Source organism: Anas acuta, chromosome 1 (genome assembly GCF_963932015.1).
Source record: "Anas acuta chromosome 1, bAnaAcu1.1, whole genome shotgun sequence".
NCBI lineage: Eukaryota > Metazoa > Chordata > Aves > Anseriformes > Anatidae > Anas > Anas acuta.
The window spans coordinates 128664848-128686180 of NC_088979.1; the positions used below are offsets into that span (position 1 = coordinate 128664848).

Sequence of the window (21333 nt, forward strand, 5' to 3'; positions counted from 1 at the left end):
TTTCTTCTCCGTTGCATGGTCCATATCTAGGAGTGCCAAAGAAATGTGTTCGCCTAGTCTTTTTGTGTTGTCCTCATGTTGTTTTTCCTCAAATTTCTAATATTAAAGGTGGAGGAGGAAGGCAAAGAGAAACTGAAGGAGACAGCAAAAAAAAAAAAGAAGTCACAATGCTTAAGTCAATTAAAACTTTTGTGCCTGCAATTCAGTGCAGTAAACAAGCTATTTGGATAGCTGGCTACCTGGCTGTACACAGCAATCAGAAGGTCAGGTGTCTGTACTCTTATAATTGTATCTACAGTTAACTGTAGATGTATTGCTGTCAGCTTTAAATGTATTGCTGTCCCAAAATTGTAGGCACAAGATGACAGACTGTCCTCAAACCTATTAAAAAAATGCTCCCAAACTTCTGAAAAACATTTTCAAATGATGATTTTGGCAATGAGGAAAAAAAAAGCATCAGGACATGAAAGGAAAAGTGGCTAGGTATATATATTTAAATATTCTTTCTTCTGCAACTTGAATACATTTTTACTTTTAAAATCAAACTTTTGATGGCGATACTAAACTCTATTAAGGAACAATTCGACTGGCAAAAGGGACAGTCAGAAACAAGTCCGAACAGCTGAAAGATTGAAAAGAAGTCTTTATTGTGCATTTCCCTGGGTAGTAGAGGCTATCCAACACTAGAAATGTGTTTTCCACAGAGGTTTCTACTAACATTTGGTCTTAGTTTTCCTGGCCATTTGTCCATCATATTTAAGTGCAGGGGTTTTTAAGACCATGAAGAAAGCAATAAAACTCAATAGAAAATAATAATAATAGTAAAATGTCTTTTGGAAAGAATTGCATTGAGTTGTTGTAGCAACTAGTGCACTGAAACTGATGTCACTGGAGACCAGCCATACATTGAAACATGTATCTGATTTAATAATAATAAAAAAAATGGGGAAAAGGGAGCATTCAAAGGGCTTAATCAGTGGATATAAGTGTAAAATTTTCTGAGCAGACCAATTTCTGCCAAAGTCTATGCTGATCAGGCCATGAAGAATGTTTCCTTCCCCATGCTATATTACATTGTATACTGTTTTATTAAGTATGTCCCTCAACCTTTCAATTTTTTTTTTTTTTTTAAAAAAGAGAGTGTACAGACTCTTAATGTGGATTCTGTTTTCCAAGTCTTTTATATGATTTTTTCTCTTTCCATATAGTATGATTATAAGTGAATGACTTTGATAAGACTTTCATGTTTGTTTATACCATTGCACTATTCAGCAACTGAACGGGTTTTGAATTTCTGCCCACTACATGATATTAAATAACCCATTTCTTGCCCACCGCCTACACATAAAAATTGTTATGTTTGTTTTAATTAATGATACTCCACTTGTCAAAGAGATACTGAGTCAAAAATACATCTTGAAACCTTAAGATTTTATCTAAAAGAATACCTCTTCCTCTTTCTTTAATATTACTTTAAAACATATTAAGGAAATTGGCACAAAAAAAAAACAAAACAAAACAAAAAAAACACCAAGAAATAGCAGTTAAAAGGCAGAATTCTGATGATCTCTGTGTCTTCTACACCAACCAGTTTGAGTAACCAAGACTTCTGCGTTAAGGGTTATGAAAGTAGAACTGCTTTATATTATTTGATGTGACTTAAAGATTTTATTATATGTAAAATCTATTCAAGGTAATGTGTCATGCATGGCTCATAATGAGTGGCAATAGAAAAGTTGAAATATAAGGCCAGATTGTGGCACACTACGGTGCAAGAGCGTTAGAGGGGAGGTATCTTGCCATGGTAGGAGCAAAGGAAGACCAGGATGAGAGGTGGGCTTGCCTTTTAAGTCATTTATGTTCCAGTGAGATACCACAGCACACCCACTAAATTCCTATTTTATCCTTACCTACATTATAGACCTTCATTCTGTTAAGCAGTGTTTGAACTACGAGCTGATTGCTACTTTTGATTCAGTTTTTCTCCAAGAGTGTCTTGGGGTCATTAATACAATAACAAGTCTCATAATGAAGGCAGCTTATTATTAAGTGGTTTAGACATTAGATATTGATCTATTCATGAATTTGGACTTTACCATTGTGTCAAAAATGAGCTCATGGCATTTGCCTTCATCTGCACAGCATTTTAAATCCAAATGTTTCCATATTAGAACTGTTCTCCCTATTTCAGAGATTTAAAAAATCCCGTTTGGAACAGTAGACAGGAAAAAATAGTACTGCAAGTTACACATTGAAGTGATTTTTTACTTGGATTTTAATATGCAGATATGGTACAATCAACAACAGGTAAAGGAAAGAGTGTAAAGACGGTCTTAACACAGATGTTTCTTAATAACTTTATATGACAAAAAATACTGGTCAGCTCTGTACAATGGCATAACCTTGCTCTTGCCATCTATTTCTTCAACTCTTAGGGAAAATGCACTAAAGAAATCTTTGAATTAAATAATATAAAATAAAATAGAATTTTGCTTCTGATTCTGCAAGAACACATGCCAGTACTTAGTAAATGAAGGAGCCCACTGTAGTGAGTAGGCTTACACCCCAAAAGCTGTGTCCCTTCAGTTCATATAAGAGCAAGAACCACAAATAAAATAAACGTTTCCTTCCTAATCTGGAATCTGTCTTGGGCAGCTATAGAGCCAACATTTTGTGAGGGCACAGTGAAGAAGCTGGTCCTGTTTGCATCCTTTGCATGAAAACATTCACAGCAATACTTATGGTGTCAGGAGAAATGCAAAACCACCTCAGAAGTATGGAAGAGAGAGCAGGGTGGGGCAACTGGCCTTGCTGCCTGTGATGAGTTGTAATACTACAATTTATTTCTTTACCTGAATCCATCGATTTGCAGCATTCACAGAAGTTACTGGAAAGGCAATTTGGGTGATTCCTCTTCCTGTCCCCCCTTATCCCTGTGTCACACACTAGTGCTGATCCCTGCTTCCCATTCCTTCTTCTTACAGCATACCCATTGATTAATAATGTTAATATTTGCATAGTCAACCTTGTATGCATTAAAAAACATGCTCTTACAGGAAAACACTCTAGATTCTGCACACCTCTTTTGACTGTCATACCTGTCACTCTATTTCTAACAGCATCAAAAAAGGAACAGCCCTTACTTAACACAGAGCTGCCACAAACTGTCCTATTTGTTCCTCTCTCTTACTTAGTAGCAGTAGTTAATGCTGGACCTTCCTTCTTGAGCTCTTTTGACAATGTTCCATAATACTGCCACACAACAAATTTTATCTGGTAAAATGGGAGTATTGGATATACCAAAGAAATTACTTTGGAGAAAGAGAGAGAAGTGTGTTAGCACACACACAGAAAACACAGTCAATCCAGTCTCTTTAAGGAGAACACGGAAAATCAGAAGGAAACTACAGGTAACTTCTAGAATGCTGATGTGAACAACATCAAGGGAAGTATACTTATTTTTGTCTCTGATTCTTTATTGCATGTGCAAAAAGCCCTGAGTTCATTATAATTTGAATAATGGAACCGACATATAATAGATCAGCTAACTGTGAAAAACAGTCCACATGTGCAGCTCAAGAAATTATCCTACATGCTGTCTTTTAAAACACATCAGGAAATCTCACACCTGTTTTCTTTTCACTGACAAATGTTTCCCTGAATAGCTTACTGCTAGAGCCGTCAGCACTGGTCCAGAGCTCATTGGGAAAAGCATTAAACAAGCATCTGGGAACTGTATGCTCTATCATATGCTGTGAGGCAGCATCGGTTATTAATGCAAGCTCATAGACTTTCCAGTTTGAAGGGAATGACTTTGCAGATAACTTGCTACATGACAGTTACATTTGGGAGCAAGTTGCTATTAGCCAGGAAATACACAAATAGAGGACGATATGCCATATAAATCATCAGTTGTGACAGTCACAAGTTGATGGCAGCTTTCCATTATAGTCCTGGCTTGTCCTTCTATGAAGGGTACTACCAATTAAACAAGACAACTAGGTGCTTGGAAGCTATGGCATAAGAAACAGTATTTGTGTGAATTTTAATTAAGGTGAAATGAATCAGATGAATCAGTCTGGCCCAAACATTGGTCATCATACCTCTAAAGACAATTTTGTGCCCTATGCTAACTTTAGCCTCTTCATGGAACAAATGGCTCAATCAACCAAGCAATGGATCTTTTTCCTCAAAAAAAAAAAGAAGTGCACATTGTTTTGAATTTTGCTCCAGAGCTGCAACTGACTTTGATTAGAAAGGGCAGTTTAGAGAATATGTTTCAGTCTTCCAGCGTAGCTATTACCTGAATTAAGGTAGCTTGGCTAACTTGTCCTTCAAGTCCTGTTTTTTCTGGAGAACCCCACCCACTGGGGTGCTGCAGGGCCTGGAGCAGCCATTCATGCATGAACTCTTAAGATTTTGATGTAAAACAACTTCATACTGGAATGAATTTCAGTGGGTCTTCTTTTTTATTTCAGATGGCCTCTTCATTTTCAGTAGGGCCATTTGTGCAAATGCCTTCGTGGCAAAATTGCTCTGTGGATAACTTCCATGCTAAGTGGCACAAGCCAGAATACTCCTTGTTATGTGTCGTCCCAAATGGGAGAAACAAATTTTCTCTCCTCTGCATGATTTTTCTGTACCAAATCAAATAGAAAAGAAGTGTTCTGAAGTTATCTTAGTTACATAAATCAATAAATAATACTGCTTTTTCTTCTCTTAGAGGTATCCAAGAGATCCTTCTTGATGCAAAAATACGTTTTGGCTCATATCCTTCAAAATGCTGCTAAAGGTGTTTGTCTCTCACCAGCCATTTTGTTCTGTAGTATGAAGTGGAAGAGGGAAGCCTTTGGAAGCAAATTATTGACATGGAAACAGCTACTGTCTGTATTATTTGGCAGTTTAAGGCACTTCTCTGCACTTCAGTTAAAAAGGCTAAACATGTTCATTCAGTAGTACTTAAAGACTTTTTGATGAGATAATTTTGAGATGGGTTCTGGTGGTAACACCTGGATTCTCTTGCAGGACTGATCAAAGACAGAAAGTTTCCTGCCTGGAAAGGCCTTGCCTTTTAAAACAAAAAATGTTTGTTGATGTAGTTCTCTGGATTGCAGTTTCCCTCAAAGTTCTTTTCACGTGTTTTCTGTGAGCCAAGGTGCATGCATACAACCTATTACTTGTTAAGACAGATTGTTGCCATATTCCAGCAAACTAATAATTTTTTCTACACTATCATTCTGAATAAGGTTCTCTTGTGGTAGTAGAGTTAAAATAGGAGGTATTTTTTTCTGCCTAAATAACCTTTTTCATTCTTCTTAAAAGATTGCCACTTTTCTACTCTCAGTACCACTGTTTGTAAACAATTGTCAACAGTGAGGTGCTACTATTGAATGGTCTGGGGTGTTCAGGCAAGATGAATTTTGATAAGTACTGGTATGAACTGTGACAGCCTCTTATGCAACAAAGGAAAGAGTAATGTTTAGGGCCCAAAGCATCTGCTGCAGAAAAACTCTCAAGTGAGAATCAAGAAGAAACATTGATCACAAAATTCTTTGCCAGGAACCCCCTATACCACCATGCCTGGCCGTGGAGTGAGCTGCTTCTCAGCAGGAAAGGCAAAGCATTTGGTCTTTAGAGCATGGGGTAGGATGGGTGTGCTGTCTGTCTCCTGTGCGTCTCTTCTTCTGGGCATGCATCTTCTATTTTTGCTTCTTAAGCATTCACTAAGCACCCCATAAAAAGCCACCTCAAACTCACTGGGAAAGTGATCACTGCATTACCCAGATGGGCAAGTCTCCCTGTTACACAGATTTGGGACACACTTAAGTCGATTTAGGGAACTGGTATAGGGAAGAAAATGAGGAGAATAACATTTTCTTTTCTTATTTTAAACGTCACTGTAAGGGAAAATAGCAGATTGTAGTTATATGAGGACATATATTTTTATTTCCCTTAAGATAGATGTGGGGGGGGTGTGAGAGAGAGAGAAAGAGCTGGCCAACACATGCTAATTAAAGAATCCAGTCCTCAGCAGAGTGTGCGCCACCGTGAGCCAAGTGTTTCTGGAGGAAGGGGGACTGATGCAATTAAACCTGTCATTTTTGAAGGACATATTTATGTCATTGCATGGTAAATGTACATTACATTCTTTTATATACAGCAGAAGAGATACTTAACTTCTAAACAGGTTGTGGACAAGAAGATACTCATAAAACAATTCAAAGTTAAAAGAATCATTCAAGCACATCTATGGTTCTAGGAATGTAAAATTTGAACTTCTTTGAGTAACTGACAATAGTAACTCAAATGAAAATTAAAATTAGACACACATCCACATGAAGAAGCCATTTAGGAGATCATTTCAGAAAAGATGCTCATGCAGCTTGTGAAGGACATCTGAACAGCTTGAGGGTAAAGGACTGCTTGGAGTTTTGTTGGTTTGCAGAGAAGGGAGTGTTGCTTTTTGCAGCCGTCTTATTCACACTGAGTAATTCGTTACTCCGCCACCAGTCTCACTGAAATTGATAGAATTTCTTCTGAGGAACTAGAGGTAGGTGGAAGATCAGTATTCACCCCTCAGTGTAAAGTGTTATACATGGATGCCAGGAACTGTATTGAACTATTTACCTTGGAGAGAGGAAAACTTATACAAAAGTTTATGCTAATAAACACGTAATGAGCAACTACGGAAATTAAATTGGTGTATGTGTATAAGGATAAAACAAATAAAACTAACAGTAGCTACTATGTTAGGGGCTTAGGTTTGCTGAAAGTATGGGTTTATGTTATTTGAGAAATATTATGAGCCTGCTGAATTAAGCAAGAATCACGTGAGGGGAAAAACTGTGAACTTCTAGTAAAAGACTGTCAGGATGCTTGGGCATAATGGGCCAAAATAAGGTCATGCAAGCTATCCTGATTCTGGTATTTCCTAAGCCTTAAAGCCTAAGCCTTGAATGAAGGTTGAACCTTTGCAACCTTATTGTTTTGATAAACTGTTTTGTATTTGCAGCTACTTATATAATGACCCAAAGTGCATGTGGCATTTTACAGAAAATGGAGTAGAACTGCAATTGTCAAGTGTTTGCAATCTAAATTTATATAAGTCACAGCAGGAGCTAGTAACAAACAGTAGGGGTAGCTGTTAAAAACATACTGCTTAGTGCTTAGGTAGCTGTGGTAACCGTCGTATGTCCCTAAAAGTAGGTAAGAGACCAAAATTTAAACAGAATGCTTATAGTGAAGCCAGGAATTCTGTGAATCTGGCATTAGCTGCACCGAATGCACTTACTTATGTGAGTGCATTTGTTATGGTCAGGTCATAAAGGAAACACATAGATCTGTGAAGATACTGGCCTAGGTTTCCACATCTTGAAGCTGTTCCAAGTTTAATAACAAATTTATTTTGCTAAGGGTAAGTCATTTAAGGTCAGATTTTGAAAGGCATCAAAGCAAGTAAAGATTGAGAGAGGCATTTCCCCAAACTGAAAGTCTTTACAGGCAACTCTGGTTGCTTCAGTTTCCCACTTGCACAGTAAATACAGTATTAATAACTTGTCACATGCTCATATTGTTTTTTTATTGTTAAGATCTTTAGGGCTAGTCTCCCTTTTGTATTTTCAGTGATGAGTATGAAGAGTCCCTGATACTGGTTTGGGCTCCAGTTAAAACTTGGTTTCAATATCTGCCACTCCTAAAATATTTTGCCATAACAGAAGATGACTTGCTCTCCTCATCATAAATAAGAGAGGCTGTTTGAACTCTTGTTTAACTACTTACTTAAGAGAAATATTTCTCAAAACCTAAATGTCAAGTGGTATGGTCTTCCTTCCTTCCTTGCAGCATGGGCTTCTCTCTTGCATCAAATTATTTGTCAGAGATACGTGAATGAAAGTACAAATTCCCTGAGCAGTGAACTGACTTCGTAAAGAACTACAACTCTCATGACATTCTGTTCATTTCTTTGCTGTTTCCTTTATGTCAGATTCCTTTCTGTGCATAACACACATCTGCAGCCCAAGAGTACTTATGGTTAATCAGATATGTGGTGATTGCATTAAAATTGAGAGAAAGAGCAGGGAACTGTGTGTTCAGTTGATATTGGGACAATAATATGTGTAGTGAAAAAAACAGGCCCTTGGGAGATTGTATCTGCATCATCCAGACTAATATGACAAAGTACGTAAGAAGTTACAAGGTGAGGTTTTAGCCCATTAAATCTATTGGGATTTAAATTACAATCTTTCAGGAAATTACAACTAAGAAGAGTTAACCAATCATATAGAGAGACTGGCAAGTGGACAATCTTGACAACTCTATTCATTTTTTTATTGTTAAAGATGTGTTAGTATTTTGTGTACATATATTTGTCCAGTAGCAGAATAGATTGGAAGGGCTGAAAATAGCTCTGGTTTGTAGTCCATTACATTGAAATTAGAAATGAAGAAATAATTGTTGAGAAAATTTTGGAAAGTATGCAAACAATGTAGCAAAGCAAAACTTTTGCAAGAGCTGTTAATTGATGTAGTAATAGCTAAAAAACAACAACAGCAACAAAAGGAAAATACCCTTCGCATAAAACTCAGAAGGAAGGGCCTGTATTCTGTGCCACTTGAAACAGTTGTATCCTAGCAATTCTGGGTAATAATAATAAACATACAAAAGTTAAAATGTGGTAGTTAAATGAGCCATAAAAATGAAGAGTAATTTGTATTGTATTGTGTCAGGTAATCGGATTAAAATAAAATCATAATTGCACTTATTTGTATTTGGGAGAAAATGAAGTGTAGCTGTTTGAGTGGTGCTACATACATTCCATCCTGGAATGAAAATCACATTGTTTTGACTGCGTTATTTCTGTATCCATGCAAACCATCCTCATCACTCTACAGTCCTTACCTCCTTAACACAACTGGGTTTGTGTCATTGAAATTAGTGGATCTAAAGGCCCTGTGGAGAGACAAAGGGGAACAGTGATTTGAAAAAAAAAAATGAATTGCAACAGTCAGGTTTAAGAAGAAAGGGCATTTTCCTGGTAAATGTTTTCCTAAATGGGAGTTTTTCAGTGTGGTGTTTTGCTCGTGTATTTGGCAGTCACTTGGAATCAAGTGCAGACTTGTGCTACATTGTGGGCTTGGCAATGACAATTTGTGTGTGTGTGGTGCTTTAGTTATATTAGCCCTGGAGGCAGAGTTAACACTTGCAGTGGGACAAGAGTATTTGCAGTCATCAGAGAACTTTGCAGTCAGCTTCAATAACATCACTCCGTTTTTTTCACTTTTTTTTTTTTTAACATTTTTTTTGGCAGCAAATCTCTTAGTAGAACCATCTGTCTTTCTATTAGTGTTTTTGAGTCCTGTTTTGAAGCTTCTTTGCTTGGCAAAGTCACTTTCATCCTTGGAAACCATTTAAAAAAAAAGTTCTGTGGCTTTTTGCCGAAGAAGAGTACTATGCAAAAATTCCACAAGGCTGTTCATTTTTGTTCTAAAAGAATACAGTTACTTTGTCTTTGTCTTTAAAAAAAAAAAAGAAGGCAAAAAAAAAGATGAAAAAGCAAATATTGGACTGTTAGTTCTAGGGTGACTGAGTGATTATGAGAAGTCATGTTTGAAATGTTTTTATCTCCTGAAGTCCAGTTAAAGTACATATACCTTATAGTTAAGAGGATGAGAACAGAAAGCAGAGTACAGAAGAAACAAAAAACTGATTGAGTTCAGTGAATGGAGCCACATCTACTCCAGTTTCAGTCCCAATCTTAATCTCCCACTGCAAGGATTTCCATCAACCACACTCTTGAACTTCATCCTTGCAAATTGTTTCAGACTATAAAGATACAGGCAGCACACATATAGGTGTTGACAGGTCCTGGCATAAATTAAGAGGTTACGATCCCAAATTTCATATCACTCTTCTGCTTTGTAGCAGTGTTGGGTGAACTGAGACATCTCCTGGATCTTCAGGAGATTAAATTAAAATAAAATTAAATTAAAATGCTGTACTCTGAGCTGTGGCAGCCAAAGAGCTGACACAGATTCTCTTTTGCCAGTTCTGCTACACAGGCAATAATGAAAGGAGTAATACCTTCTTATGCCTCCGGCTAAAAACACTTGTCTACCAACACCCTAATTCTCCTTGTTTCTTAAGGCTACAGACCACAAACCTTTTTTTTTTTTTTTTTTTTTAAATCTGTGGTAATGGATCTATACTTCCAATGCTTCAGCTTTACAGTGCAATTACAAATCTAGAATGACCTCTCTTAAAAAATGAGTCATTCTCTACTGACCTACAGAAAATAAAGTTTTACTTGTCAGTATGGTGGTGTTTTGTTTGTTTGTTTGTTTGTTTAACTTAAAACTAGCTATTTAAGTGTTTAATCTAGCAAACTTTCTGTTTCTCATCTGCGTGAAATACAAAGATGTTGTCCAGTTCTACTAATTAAAACCTCTGGCAAAACTTGGTAAAAGCAATAGTATTAGATGCTGTGCCATGGCAAACCTCCAGTTTTGATGACTAATTTCTGCATGTCTTAAGTCTTTTGCAGTATCCATTTACAATATAATATTTTCCATTTCCTGGCTTCCATGGTTGTATACGGTTGCTGTGCAAAGTTGAACGCTAAAACTTTAGACATAGCTGTGTTATATTTGTGAATAAAGTGTCTCAGCTTTTTTCTTAACATCTCACAGACTTTGTCTTTTCACATGTACATATAAATTCACATATATGGGCAGAAAAATAGTACTGACTGTGCTGTACATTACTTTTGCACACATTTGTACTTCTGTGTATTTGGATCTTTGTGTTTGTGCTCAGTCAGTATGAAAGCTACTATTTGAGACTAAGATTTTGTTGCACAACACGATAAACCCCACCCCTCCCCGTAGTCAAATAGAACTGAGGGTTATGGACTGTGGGGGGAATAATTAATTGGAAAATAGGTATGCGTCAGTGCAATCTTTTGATTTATTTTGGATTAATGTGATTCATATGAAGCGTTTTGATAATTAAGATGAGGTTGAATAGTTGATGCTACTGGAACATTATGGAGGAGCATATTCAAACCTGACCTCACAGAGTAGAAGTGAGAGAAAGCATGTAAGCAAACATTTTCCCCTAGAAAAAATTCCACGTTTGATTTTCCCTCTCCTGTTCAGCAGGTCCAGGGTCAGCTGCCTCCATTAATGATTCCCGTATTCCCTCCAGACCAACGAACCCTAGCAGCAGCTGCTCAGCAAGGATTCCTTCTTCCTCCTGGTTTCAGCTACAAAGCGGGATGCAGTAAGTCCTGTAGACTTTTTTAGCTGGAAGTGGGTATAGGGCACATTTTCATGCCAATCTGTATAGAAGTGTCACCTCTCTAGCCCAGTGGAAAAAGCTAGTAACTTGCACAGATGAGTTTAAAAGGAAGGAGTAGTCAGTGTTGTATGAGAAAAGATTGTCAGATAAGTATGTGTTTCAATGTAACAGCAAAACATTTCACACAAAAAGTAGATTTATGCACCTTCTTTCTGACAGATCTTTTTGACAAGTGAAGGCTCATGACCACACAAACATACATAGATCTGAAGAGAAGCTATTTGAAATTTCCCAATAAATTTCAACACTGTTGTAAGAAAATACATTTTTTTCCTGAAGCAGCCTGCCTACTATTTGTGAACTGAGGGCCTATTCTAGTGTCTTTCTTCACTCAGAACTCACATTAATCTCAACAGGGGTTCTGCACAGAGATCAAAGATAGCATATGCCTTTCAGTTTGATGGACTAACACTATATTTATGAGAGCCTAACACTAAAAAATACAGCATCTACTTTTTTAATCTTTGAGAGATTTGTATTGTTCTCTACACTCTCCCATTTTTTGGGGGAGGAAATTTTATTTAAGCCTTCTATAGGATTTCATGTTCCTGTCAGCTATATGGTAACAAATGCAAGTTAAAGATTTACTGAGGATCTCCATTTCCATGAATAGAATTAGCTAAAGGATGAATTTCATAGTCTCATTTTCATGCATTTCTGCTCGTATAACTCTTCTGACATCAGACTTTTACTGAGTTATCTGGGATTTGCTTGCTCTACTGTTCTCTGTTGCTAGTATGTGTGCTTAGCTTTACTATGTCCATGTTAGTCTATCCATCTGCATCATTGACTAACCCATGAATTCATCGGTTATTTTGCATTACTCAGCACTTGCCACTGCAGTAGTTTCACAAAATTAGAATGTAAAAAGATGCCTTTAGTTAAACTGGCTTAGCCCACAATTTGAGATTTCTTTCAGTTCCCGTAACATTGTAGATACAGTACTTGAATGAGAACTTGAGTTGCTTGGCCACAACTGCCTTTTCCTAACATTTTATAGTCTGGGACCACTACTGAAAATTACTGTTCAAAACACTTCACATCCCTCAGCAGCTACAGTGCCAAAGCATAGGCTCATTCAGTTCTTCCAGTGATTTCACACTTGTTCTTTCTCAAAAGGGAGAAGCAGTGATCCACATTACAGAACGTTTAACTGAAAGCTACGCTGGATATGATGCTAACATAACTGTAGGCCTGGAAAAGGTCAAGAAAGGCACCCTATTAGATAAATCTGGCAGATCAAATCACTTCCATGTTAATGAAGTCTGATTTGAAAGAATAGTCTGATAGAAAGAGTTGAGGTGTTTTTTTTTTCCTTCCATTTACTGCATGTGCATTAACTGTAAGACATTCATATAGTACCTCACATCTATGAAGTACATATGACATCACATGTTTGTGTAACCTTGAAAAGGAAAAAGAGCAAAGTGGCTGCTGCTCCTGGCAGTAAGGCTTGGAATTAACAGCATGCCAAGGTCTAGGACTGAGCAGAAGCCAGTGGAAAAAGACAGCTCTGTGTTTGGTGATTCCCTGGCATGTTTGACTGAATTTGACTGAGAAGCTGAGGAAAAGTGATAAGTAGTCCAAAGGATTTTTTCTTTCCAGTCAGTTTAGTGTAAACAAAAGCATATACGGATTTAGCTACACCTAGAAAGCTTGTAGCAATGAAAAAAAAGTAGCTGCATTAAAACTATAACGTGTTCACATCAAGTAATGTTTTTGACAGGCCATTAAAACATATTTCTCCCACTTTTCTGTTTGCCCTTCTGTTTATCAGGCCTCTTGGCAAAGATATGGTAGATTGTAAACCAAAGAGGTTTGGATAAAATTTTCTGAAGTACCTGAATGATTTAGGAGACTACATCTCCATTTGAAAAGGCACTAGGATCTAAATCTAAAGGATATTTAGCAAATATTAATGCTATGAACTTCAGTACAGTCACCAATGCTAGCTTGAAATGAGCTGAAGTGGATACCAGTATAGCACTGCATCAGAGAACTTAGAGCAGATTGACTTGCTCAGCTTCTCAGCATATTAAATGCCTAACTTTCACTAAGTTCAGTTTTGGAAGCAAAGCCTTCTTATGTACTTCTGATAATCCTACTACCTGCATCTTTATCTGACTGCAATTCTGTGTTTTGGTGCTAATGAAAATGCGTAAGGTGCATAGTGCATAACCTGACTCCCTTTCATCTTCACAGGTCTTTTGGAAAATTTGTCTGTTTTTCTGGACTGATAGATTTTCAAAATTATTTTGTGTGGTTGATTGATAGGAATTGTCTAGTGGGATTATGTTATTTAATAACATTAACAACCTGCACATAGGAACATAGAAAATCTGCATGGGACAATTGAGTTCCAATCACAAATAACTAATAGCCATGAAAATCAGTTCTTAGAGAAATCCAGATGGTATTTCTCAATAAAAGGGAGATTTGAAAATTTGGGGAAAAAGGAAGGGGAGATTGCCATGATAAATAATGTATATTTTCATAAATAATTACTGATGTTGAGTACCTTGATTATGGGTATCGGGTTGAGGACATCTTGAAAGGGACGTAGTATTTATGCTGTTATGTGCCCTGTCCGTTTGTAAAATGAGACCTCCAAAAGAGTATCTCAAATTAAGCAGTGTGTGATCTCCACTCTCCAGCTCCAGCTCTCTAGTTGATCGTGCTGTGTCACACCTCATGGCTGGGTTACCTGCCGTCTTCTGTCTGCAGGCCACGTGGCTGAAGAGTTTACCACCTCTTGCCGCTCATCACTGTGCCTCTAACTTCTGGCATACTGGCCAAGCTTCTTGGTTAAGCCCTCCCTAACTCGCTTCTGTCCAAACTGGGATAGCAGTTAAAATTCTGTAAAAATTGCTTAAGCTACGCTGGCTCATTTTGATGGAAACATGTTGGGAAGTGATTAAGCAAGCAGCTTGGTCACAGTGGTAACCTTTGGCAGGGGACTGTGGTTGGAGATGCTGTCCTCTTCATCCAGCACAGCTGCAGCTGGAAGAGAATGTGTGATCAAGCCTTGAGGTTTGTGAAAGAGAAAAAAGAATGAATACCTATTTATACTGCTATTTTTGTCCCATTCAGCTTAGATAATGAAACAAAATCAATTTATTCAATACTTTTTGATTCACCTGTCCATGTTAGAGGAAAAGAGGGTTAGATGTATGTCTTCCAGTGCTTTTAGAGAGTGTATGTGGTAGGATTCCTCAGCCAGTGTTTCCCAATTGAATAATGACTTAACCAGAGACAGTGGAAAGGAGGAGTGCTGTTTTCTCTACGAATACTTCCTTTTTTGAAGGTGAGATTGTAAATAACACAAAAATAGCCATAGCAGGTCATAGCAGGGGTCCATTTAGATTCCTGTCATGACTAACACCTAAAGAAGAATAGAAGAACAGAGGAAGAGTATACTGATACTTTGTACCTATGTGCTTTGACAGATTCCATCTGTCTCTGGACTCAGGGATGTCTCCCTGACTCAGAGATCTTCTGATTCAATGGTGGCATCATTGTGTAAGAGCTACTCTCATTGAAAAAGAGAGGTTTATCTGCTTAGGTTTCTGTCTGAATGGAAATATTCTAGAGGGTTGAAATACTAAAGAGAATACAATAACGTCAATCTCTAATATATACACAGCAAATTATTCACTTATACTTTTCAAAATATTTTGCAACATTAGGTAAATACAGGGAGGAGATGGGTAAATGTTTTCTCCATGGTTACATGGCAGGTTATGGTCTTTGGCTTTTGATTCAATGTGGTAAATTTCCTTTTCTTTCTTTTTCTCCATAGAAGGTCATGCTTGGGAGTGGCTTGGTTTTTCATTTTGTTTTGTTTTTTAAGCAGATGGTTTGCATTACATAAGAGACAATTTACACAAGTTGACACTTCCCCTTTTTTCTCTATGGCATATTGTGTAGTGGTAAAGTTGGCAGAGAAAAAGGGAGGAACTTCTATTAGGATTACATTTCTATTTCAGAAAAAGATTCATGATCTGTGGTTTCAGTTGATTCTTGACCTCCATACCTAGGTGCAGTTGCTTGGTTGTGAAAAGTATTAAATATTATTATCTACAATCAAAGAATTTTTTTCATGTGAGGAAAAATAAGTTGGAAGTATGTGATGTGGCTATATTGTCTGTGATTAGCAAGAAAAATACTGGTTACCTACCTATTTGCTACATATCTAATCACTGTGTGCTATTTAGAATTTAAGTATTTTAATTTTCATGCTAGCCTCTTTGTATATTATTATTTGCACAATGTCTAATATTTTTAGATTTATATTTATCTAGTAAATATTAATACTATACCTAACATATAGTATATATAACATATAGTATTAATTATTAGCTAATTATTAGTGTATTATAAGTCTACATTAATACTACATATAACATAGTATTATATATGTAGATCAGAACTCTCTGATGTTGATGTTTCAAAGTGGGGTGTTTACTAAGTGACTTCTGTCATGTGCAGCTGTTAAGAGTTAACCCCAGTATCCTACATATATTAATAGATTGTTTTTTATCAGCAGGTGAGCTCCTTCCATTTCAGCTGATGTTGAAACCAAACAGAGCCAGATAATTGCATTTCTCAAACTATAGCAAAGCTTTTCCCACACTTAGACTATGCAGATTGACTCAAGTCATTTAACTGTTCTAATTTTTTCTCAGCCAGCTGTGTTTAACCCTATCATTTGTTACTACTGCTATTACTGGTTCAGCTCCACTTGTGATACTTGTTAGATAATACACACCTCCCAGCATCTTCACAATGGTGACCAAAATGTCAGCTCTACTTGGGTCTGAGAAGCCATTGCTGTTGACTTCACTGAAGTCAGATTTCACACCAGATGATACAGATCTGCTAGGGCCACTCTTAGAAATAATTAGAATTTATTTAGAGCTAATTAATATTTGTGAAGTGTGTTGAAAGCATAAAAACAGTGTAAGCAATAGAAGATAAGAAGTTTTCTATTGTGCCCTTGAAAAAACGCATAGTTCGACCTCAGAAGAGGCTGCTCCTTAGTGGAAGCTAGCATGATCCTTTTATGAATGCTCATATGTGTAGGTCTGTGTGTGGAACTTTACAGTAAGATTGTCTCCTATATAAGAGCTAACAAAGGGAAAGAAATAAAAACTTGTTAAAACAAAGGAAACTGCTTCTGGGGAACAATTTACAGAAAAGGAAGAAGGGAGTAAGATGGGAACAGTGGTATATTAGTTATTCTGCCCAATGTGAGCAGCAGAATGCACAAAGACAGAACGCTTCCCACTGCCTCTTCTGTGGTTACATATTTACAGCATTGTTTACAATTGTTTTTCTACTACAAGACTCTGAGTAGCACAAACTTCATAAAGAAGATGGGTTCCCCCCAATTAACGGTGCTAAGTAAGATGTATTTTGGAAAGTGCACTCCATTGCTTCTTTTAAGCATTTGATGAACCCTTTAAAAGGATGTGAAATGTTGACTAGCCTCTTATGGTAGCGTGGCACAGTGTGTTGGTGTTGAGGTTTTTCAATATGATTGAAGCTGTAGAATGCCAGATAGTTTCTTCTTTGGAGGATAAAGAACAACATGCTTCATTTTCTAAGCCAAGGTGTGCAAGAAATTGAATTATATGGGGATTTTAGGATTTGTTCTTTTTTCTCATGAAACAATAGTTGCTAATACTGTATTTCAAAATGTTCTTGAAGTGGGATTTAGACCACATATATTTCCCAGGTTATTCAGAAATTCTCATGAAAACTTCTAGGTAGCCCTTTGTTTGCTGTTATACCTATGTTATTTTTATGGAAATATGCCAGATTTTAGAAACAAGAACTGTTTTTTCTTGCCCATTCCTCCTCTCCCCTGTGAATAATTTGTTGTAACAAATCATATTGTGTTCCCAGTCAGATGTCATCAACATGGGGCTTTCTGAAAGCACTTTAATCACTATTTCAACCATATCCAATTAGGGGGGAAAAATGTGAATATACAATAGGTACATTGTATGTTTCTTACATACCAGCTCATTCCTGCTGGAAGTGTTCTAAGTAAAATAATGCATACAAAGTTATTGATGAAATATCTAATTACCTTTTAAAATTGGGAAAAATGTGTGAGATGAACAAGCCAAGCCTAATACAATTAAAATGTGCTGAATTTACTGTTCATCTATGTTCTGAACAGTATTTCCTTGTCCGATAGAAATGAAACTCAGTTAATTGGTTCTTCATACAGTACAATAAAATTAATGTTTAGGAGTTAAATACCATAAACTTCCTCAGGGAAATTTGCTGATGTATCTGTGTTTTTTAGTTAGTCACATGTTTCATTGTTTAATGGAGTATCATGTGGACTGTCTTATAATTTTTCTTGTACTTGGTGTCCATGTGTCTGGCTTCTGAAGAGACTGAGCGCTAATTTCTGGCTTAACTGTGTCAGCTGTATCAGCTGACACACAGGTCATTGACAATCACCAAATCACAAGAAAAACTATTGACATTGCTATGCTTTTATCAGAATGACAAAAATAGGAACCATGTGTTGTGAAGACCACATACTGTAGCTTCTTTATAAAGATGCTAGTCATCTTTCAGGGCTACTGTTTATGCCTCAGAAAAGACTGAGCATATGACTAAACTCTCATGTCTCCCCCAGCATAAGAAAAGAATAATAGCATTGTGGATAGAAACAGCAAGAATGAGGAATTTTTGGTAACAACTTTGCCTTCTAACATACTTGAGAATGTGTCACTTCTGTAAGGCTGCAAACGCAATGGAAGGCATTGAAACTGCGAAAACTAACAACACCACTAAAGACAATTTCTAACTGAAAGAATCCCATATCCCCTACATCTATGTGTGGCTTCTCACAATAATGCTAATAAAAACAAAACAGGCAAGAAAAATAATGGTCCCGTAAAAACAGGCTGATAGTTTCAGCTCAGCTTCTAGACTATAACAGATACCTGATGTTTTAGCACTGTTATCCCTAGTTGGGCTGCCAAATAAAATCCTGATTTTTAAATTTATAAGCATGTACAAATCTTGGTGGGAATACATTGCCTTTCCTTAGTACTCAGACCTTTTCAATAAGCATCATATATTCAACAGGTTTAAAACAAATATTTGGGCACCCTGGAAATCATAGGATCATAAGATTATTCTGGTTGGAAGGGACCTCAGAAGGTCTTTGTAGTTCAACTTGCTGCTCAAAGCAGAGTCATATATGAGATAAGACTAGGCTTTCAGGGCTTTATGCAGTCAGGGCAAGAAAATATCCAAGGACAGAGACAGCACAAACGATTTTGAGAGCCTGTTTCAATGTCAGACTGTCCTCATGGGGAAAATGTGATCCTCTCTTGATTTAATTTATGTCTATTGGGTCATGTCCTCTGGCCAAACACTGCCATGAGGAGCCTGGCTCTGTCTTCTTGATGACCTCCTTGTAGGAACTGGAAGGCTGCTTTTAGGTCCCTCCAAAGCCACCTCTTCTACAGGACAAATTGTTTCTCTAAAGTACAACATAAGCTAACCTCTTGTAGGTAGTAGTTGGTCAACGCTGTCCAGAAATATCCTCAAAGGAAGTCAGGCAATTTGGATTTCCTTTTGGAAGCCACTAGTGGTATCTTCTTGATACTCTTTTTTCTTAACTGTCTGAATTTCCAGTGCCTAAGGCCAGAAGTTGGGGACCACTGCCCATGTCTTTCACAGCCTCCCATTACTCTCACTTCCATGTGCACCACCACACCAGAAAACCAAAAGGAAAGTGGGGATGAGGATGAGGATGAGGATGAGGATGAATGAGTGGTGAGAAGAGATGTAGTGGCTTACCTGTCAGTTACCCATCAGCTGTGATAAATCATTATAAATATATTTAAGTAATAAATTGAGTGTAAAATTGTGGCTTTTTCTGGAGCTTGTCAGACATGGGGAGAAGATAATGTAGATTCCTTTTTATTGAACAGAATCTACTATAAGGAAATGTTTATTCTGGTATTTTTCATGGAATTTAGACTAGCATTCTGTTTTTGGAAATTATACTTTAAGGATTTGTTTTTGTTTCATACTTATTTTCTTTTCACTGTTTTATTTTTTTCTTCTCCTTCCATGACCTCCAACTTTTTTCATTTGCTGTCCCTGAAAGAGAGGTAGGAGAAAAACAATGAGTAAAAAAAAATAAAATCAAATTAACCAAAAAAAAAAACAAAAAAAACATGAGAAATAAAACCCTTCTTCTCCTTTTCTGGTTTCTTTTTTATTTAAAGAAGAAAAAATCAGGAAAAAATCAGAGAGTTCTATTGTTTCATATAATCAGGTTCAACCTAAAAATCTTGTCAAAACATTATAATTTAACATTAGCATGTAACTTGATTTATATAGCAAGTAAGACAATTGTGCCTCCTCTGAAGAGCTTACAGCCTGTCAGGAGATGAGACAAGACGCTAGGGGGGATTACACCATGAAGGAGAATAAATGAGATGAGTGACAGAAAAAGGAATACAAAAAATGCCTTGTGAGTTTAGGTGAATGGTGCTACACACATAATGTTAGCTCTTATGTTTTATTTTCCCTTAAAAAAATATAAATTAATTTTCTTAACTTACTAAACTCCTTTGATAAAATTTTGCAAAACACGTAAATGGATTAAGAGCCACTGTTGTACTTCTAGAAGCATGGAAATCATTTAATATCTGTGAGTTTGGTAGCTAGTCAGTTGAAAATTAAGTTCCTAAGCACAGGGTTGTTATTTTGTGTTTTGGGACATGATGTCCACTTGGCTCTGTACCACAGCTTACTTTCACAGACTGTTTTCAGTGGAGGATGGTGGGGAGGGTTCATAGAAAGAGTGGTTTAAAAGTGAATGTACTTTGTGAAAAATGCTCTTGTAAGCAAAATCTTAGAAGATTATTTTGGGCAAGGATGAAGGTGTGATTTGAAATTGAAAGAAGTTGCAGTGCATAAATTATCGGGAAAGAAGTTCTGGGTATGTTAGCAGAAGACGGACCAAAAGAAAGATAGAGAAATAGAGAATTGGCCCAGAATTGAGGGTTGAGCTTTGCCTTCTTCCTTCCATAAGCCACGCCTGGTCCATGGCATTCTCCTTTGCTTACAGTATGTACCAACACCTTTAATACACCCCATCAGCTCATCCAGTCTGACATATCCCATTCACTTCTTTACAAGCTTTATCACTGGCACAAACTTATTTCTGTGCTCTTTTCAAGTAGTCAGTCTTGAATAATTATGTTCTTTAAAGTAAAGTCACAGGGTAGCTGGGGAATGACTATGTATAACAGAAGAATTTGTCAGCTAATGAAATAATTTTTATCATGTTCTTGCAATAAAAATCCCAGCCTTTGACCTGTTCCGGATTTTACCATATATTGAACTAAAGAAAAAACAACAGCAACAAAACTCTGTGATGCTTATTTTATAAGAAAAGGCCACTCAGAATAAGAGATGGAACATGAAAGAAATGTACAAAATATTTCTTTTGATAGCTGAAAGATTCACAGAGGTACGCTCCTGCCTGTGTGCATTAGTGGGTTAACAGCGAATTTTATGAGTTGAAATGTAATATAATTGTTTGAGAATTTATTTATCTTTTCAGTGATAGAAGCTTGTGGATGACTTGGGAAATAGGTATTTCTAATAACTGTGTATCTTGCTTCACATTCCTGACATATTCCCAGAGCTTGGGAAAAAAAGAAAAAAAAAAGTGACTTTTTACATCTAAAAATAAGATATTTACTGAAGTATTAACAAAATAGTTATGAAACACATTTCCCAGACTTCAGAATTAACTAAAACTGCACAGAAAATAGTCTTGTCCAATACAGGAATAGTCTTGTCCACACAGACTTGTCCAATATGTGAAAAAATTTAAGGACAGTAAAAAGAGATACCACATTCTAGAGCAGTAGCAAAGAGTGAGTAGATACATATTTATCAGAGGAGACTTGAAGCCTTTGTTAC

General features: G+C 36.8%; 1 protein-coding gene across 21 annotated transcripts in view; it reads left to right on the plus strand.

The window, feature by feature from the left end:
• The window catches only part of SOX5 (SRY-box transcription factor 5), a 644424-nt gene that overhangs the window by 531401 nt on the left and 91690 nt on the right, over positions 1–21333 (plus strand). For 15 of the 21 annotated variants that reach the window (XM_068655012.1, XM_068655050.1, XM_068655039.1 and 12 more), the window contains one exon: positions 11154–11277. In XM_068655012.1, coding sequence (XP_068511113.1) covers positions 11154–11277 — 124 coding nt within the window. The remainder of the gene's footprint in view (positions 1–11153; positions 11278–21333) is intronic. The other 6 variants (XM_068654979.1, XM_068654996.1, XM_068655094.1 and 3 more) reach the window with 1 other exon arrangement.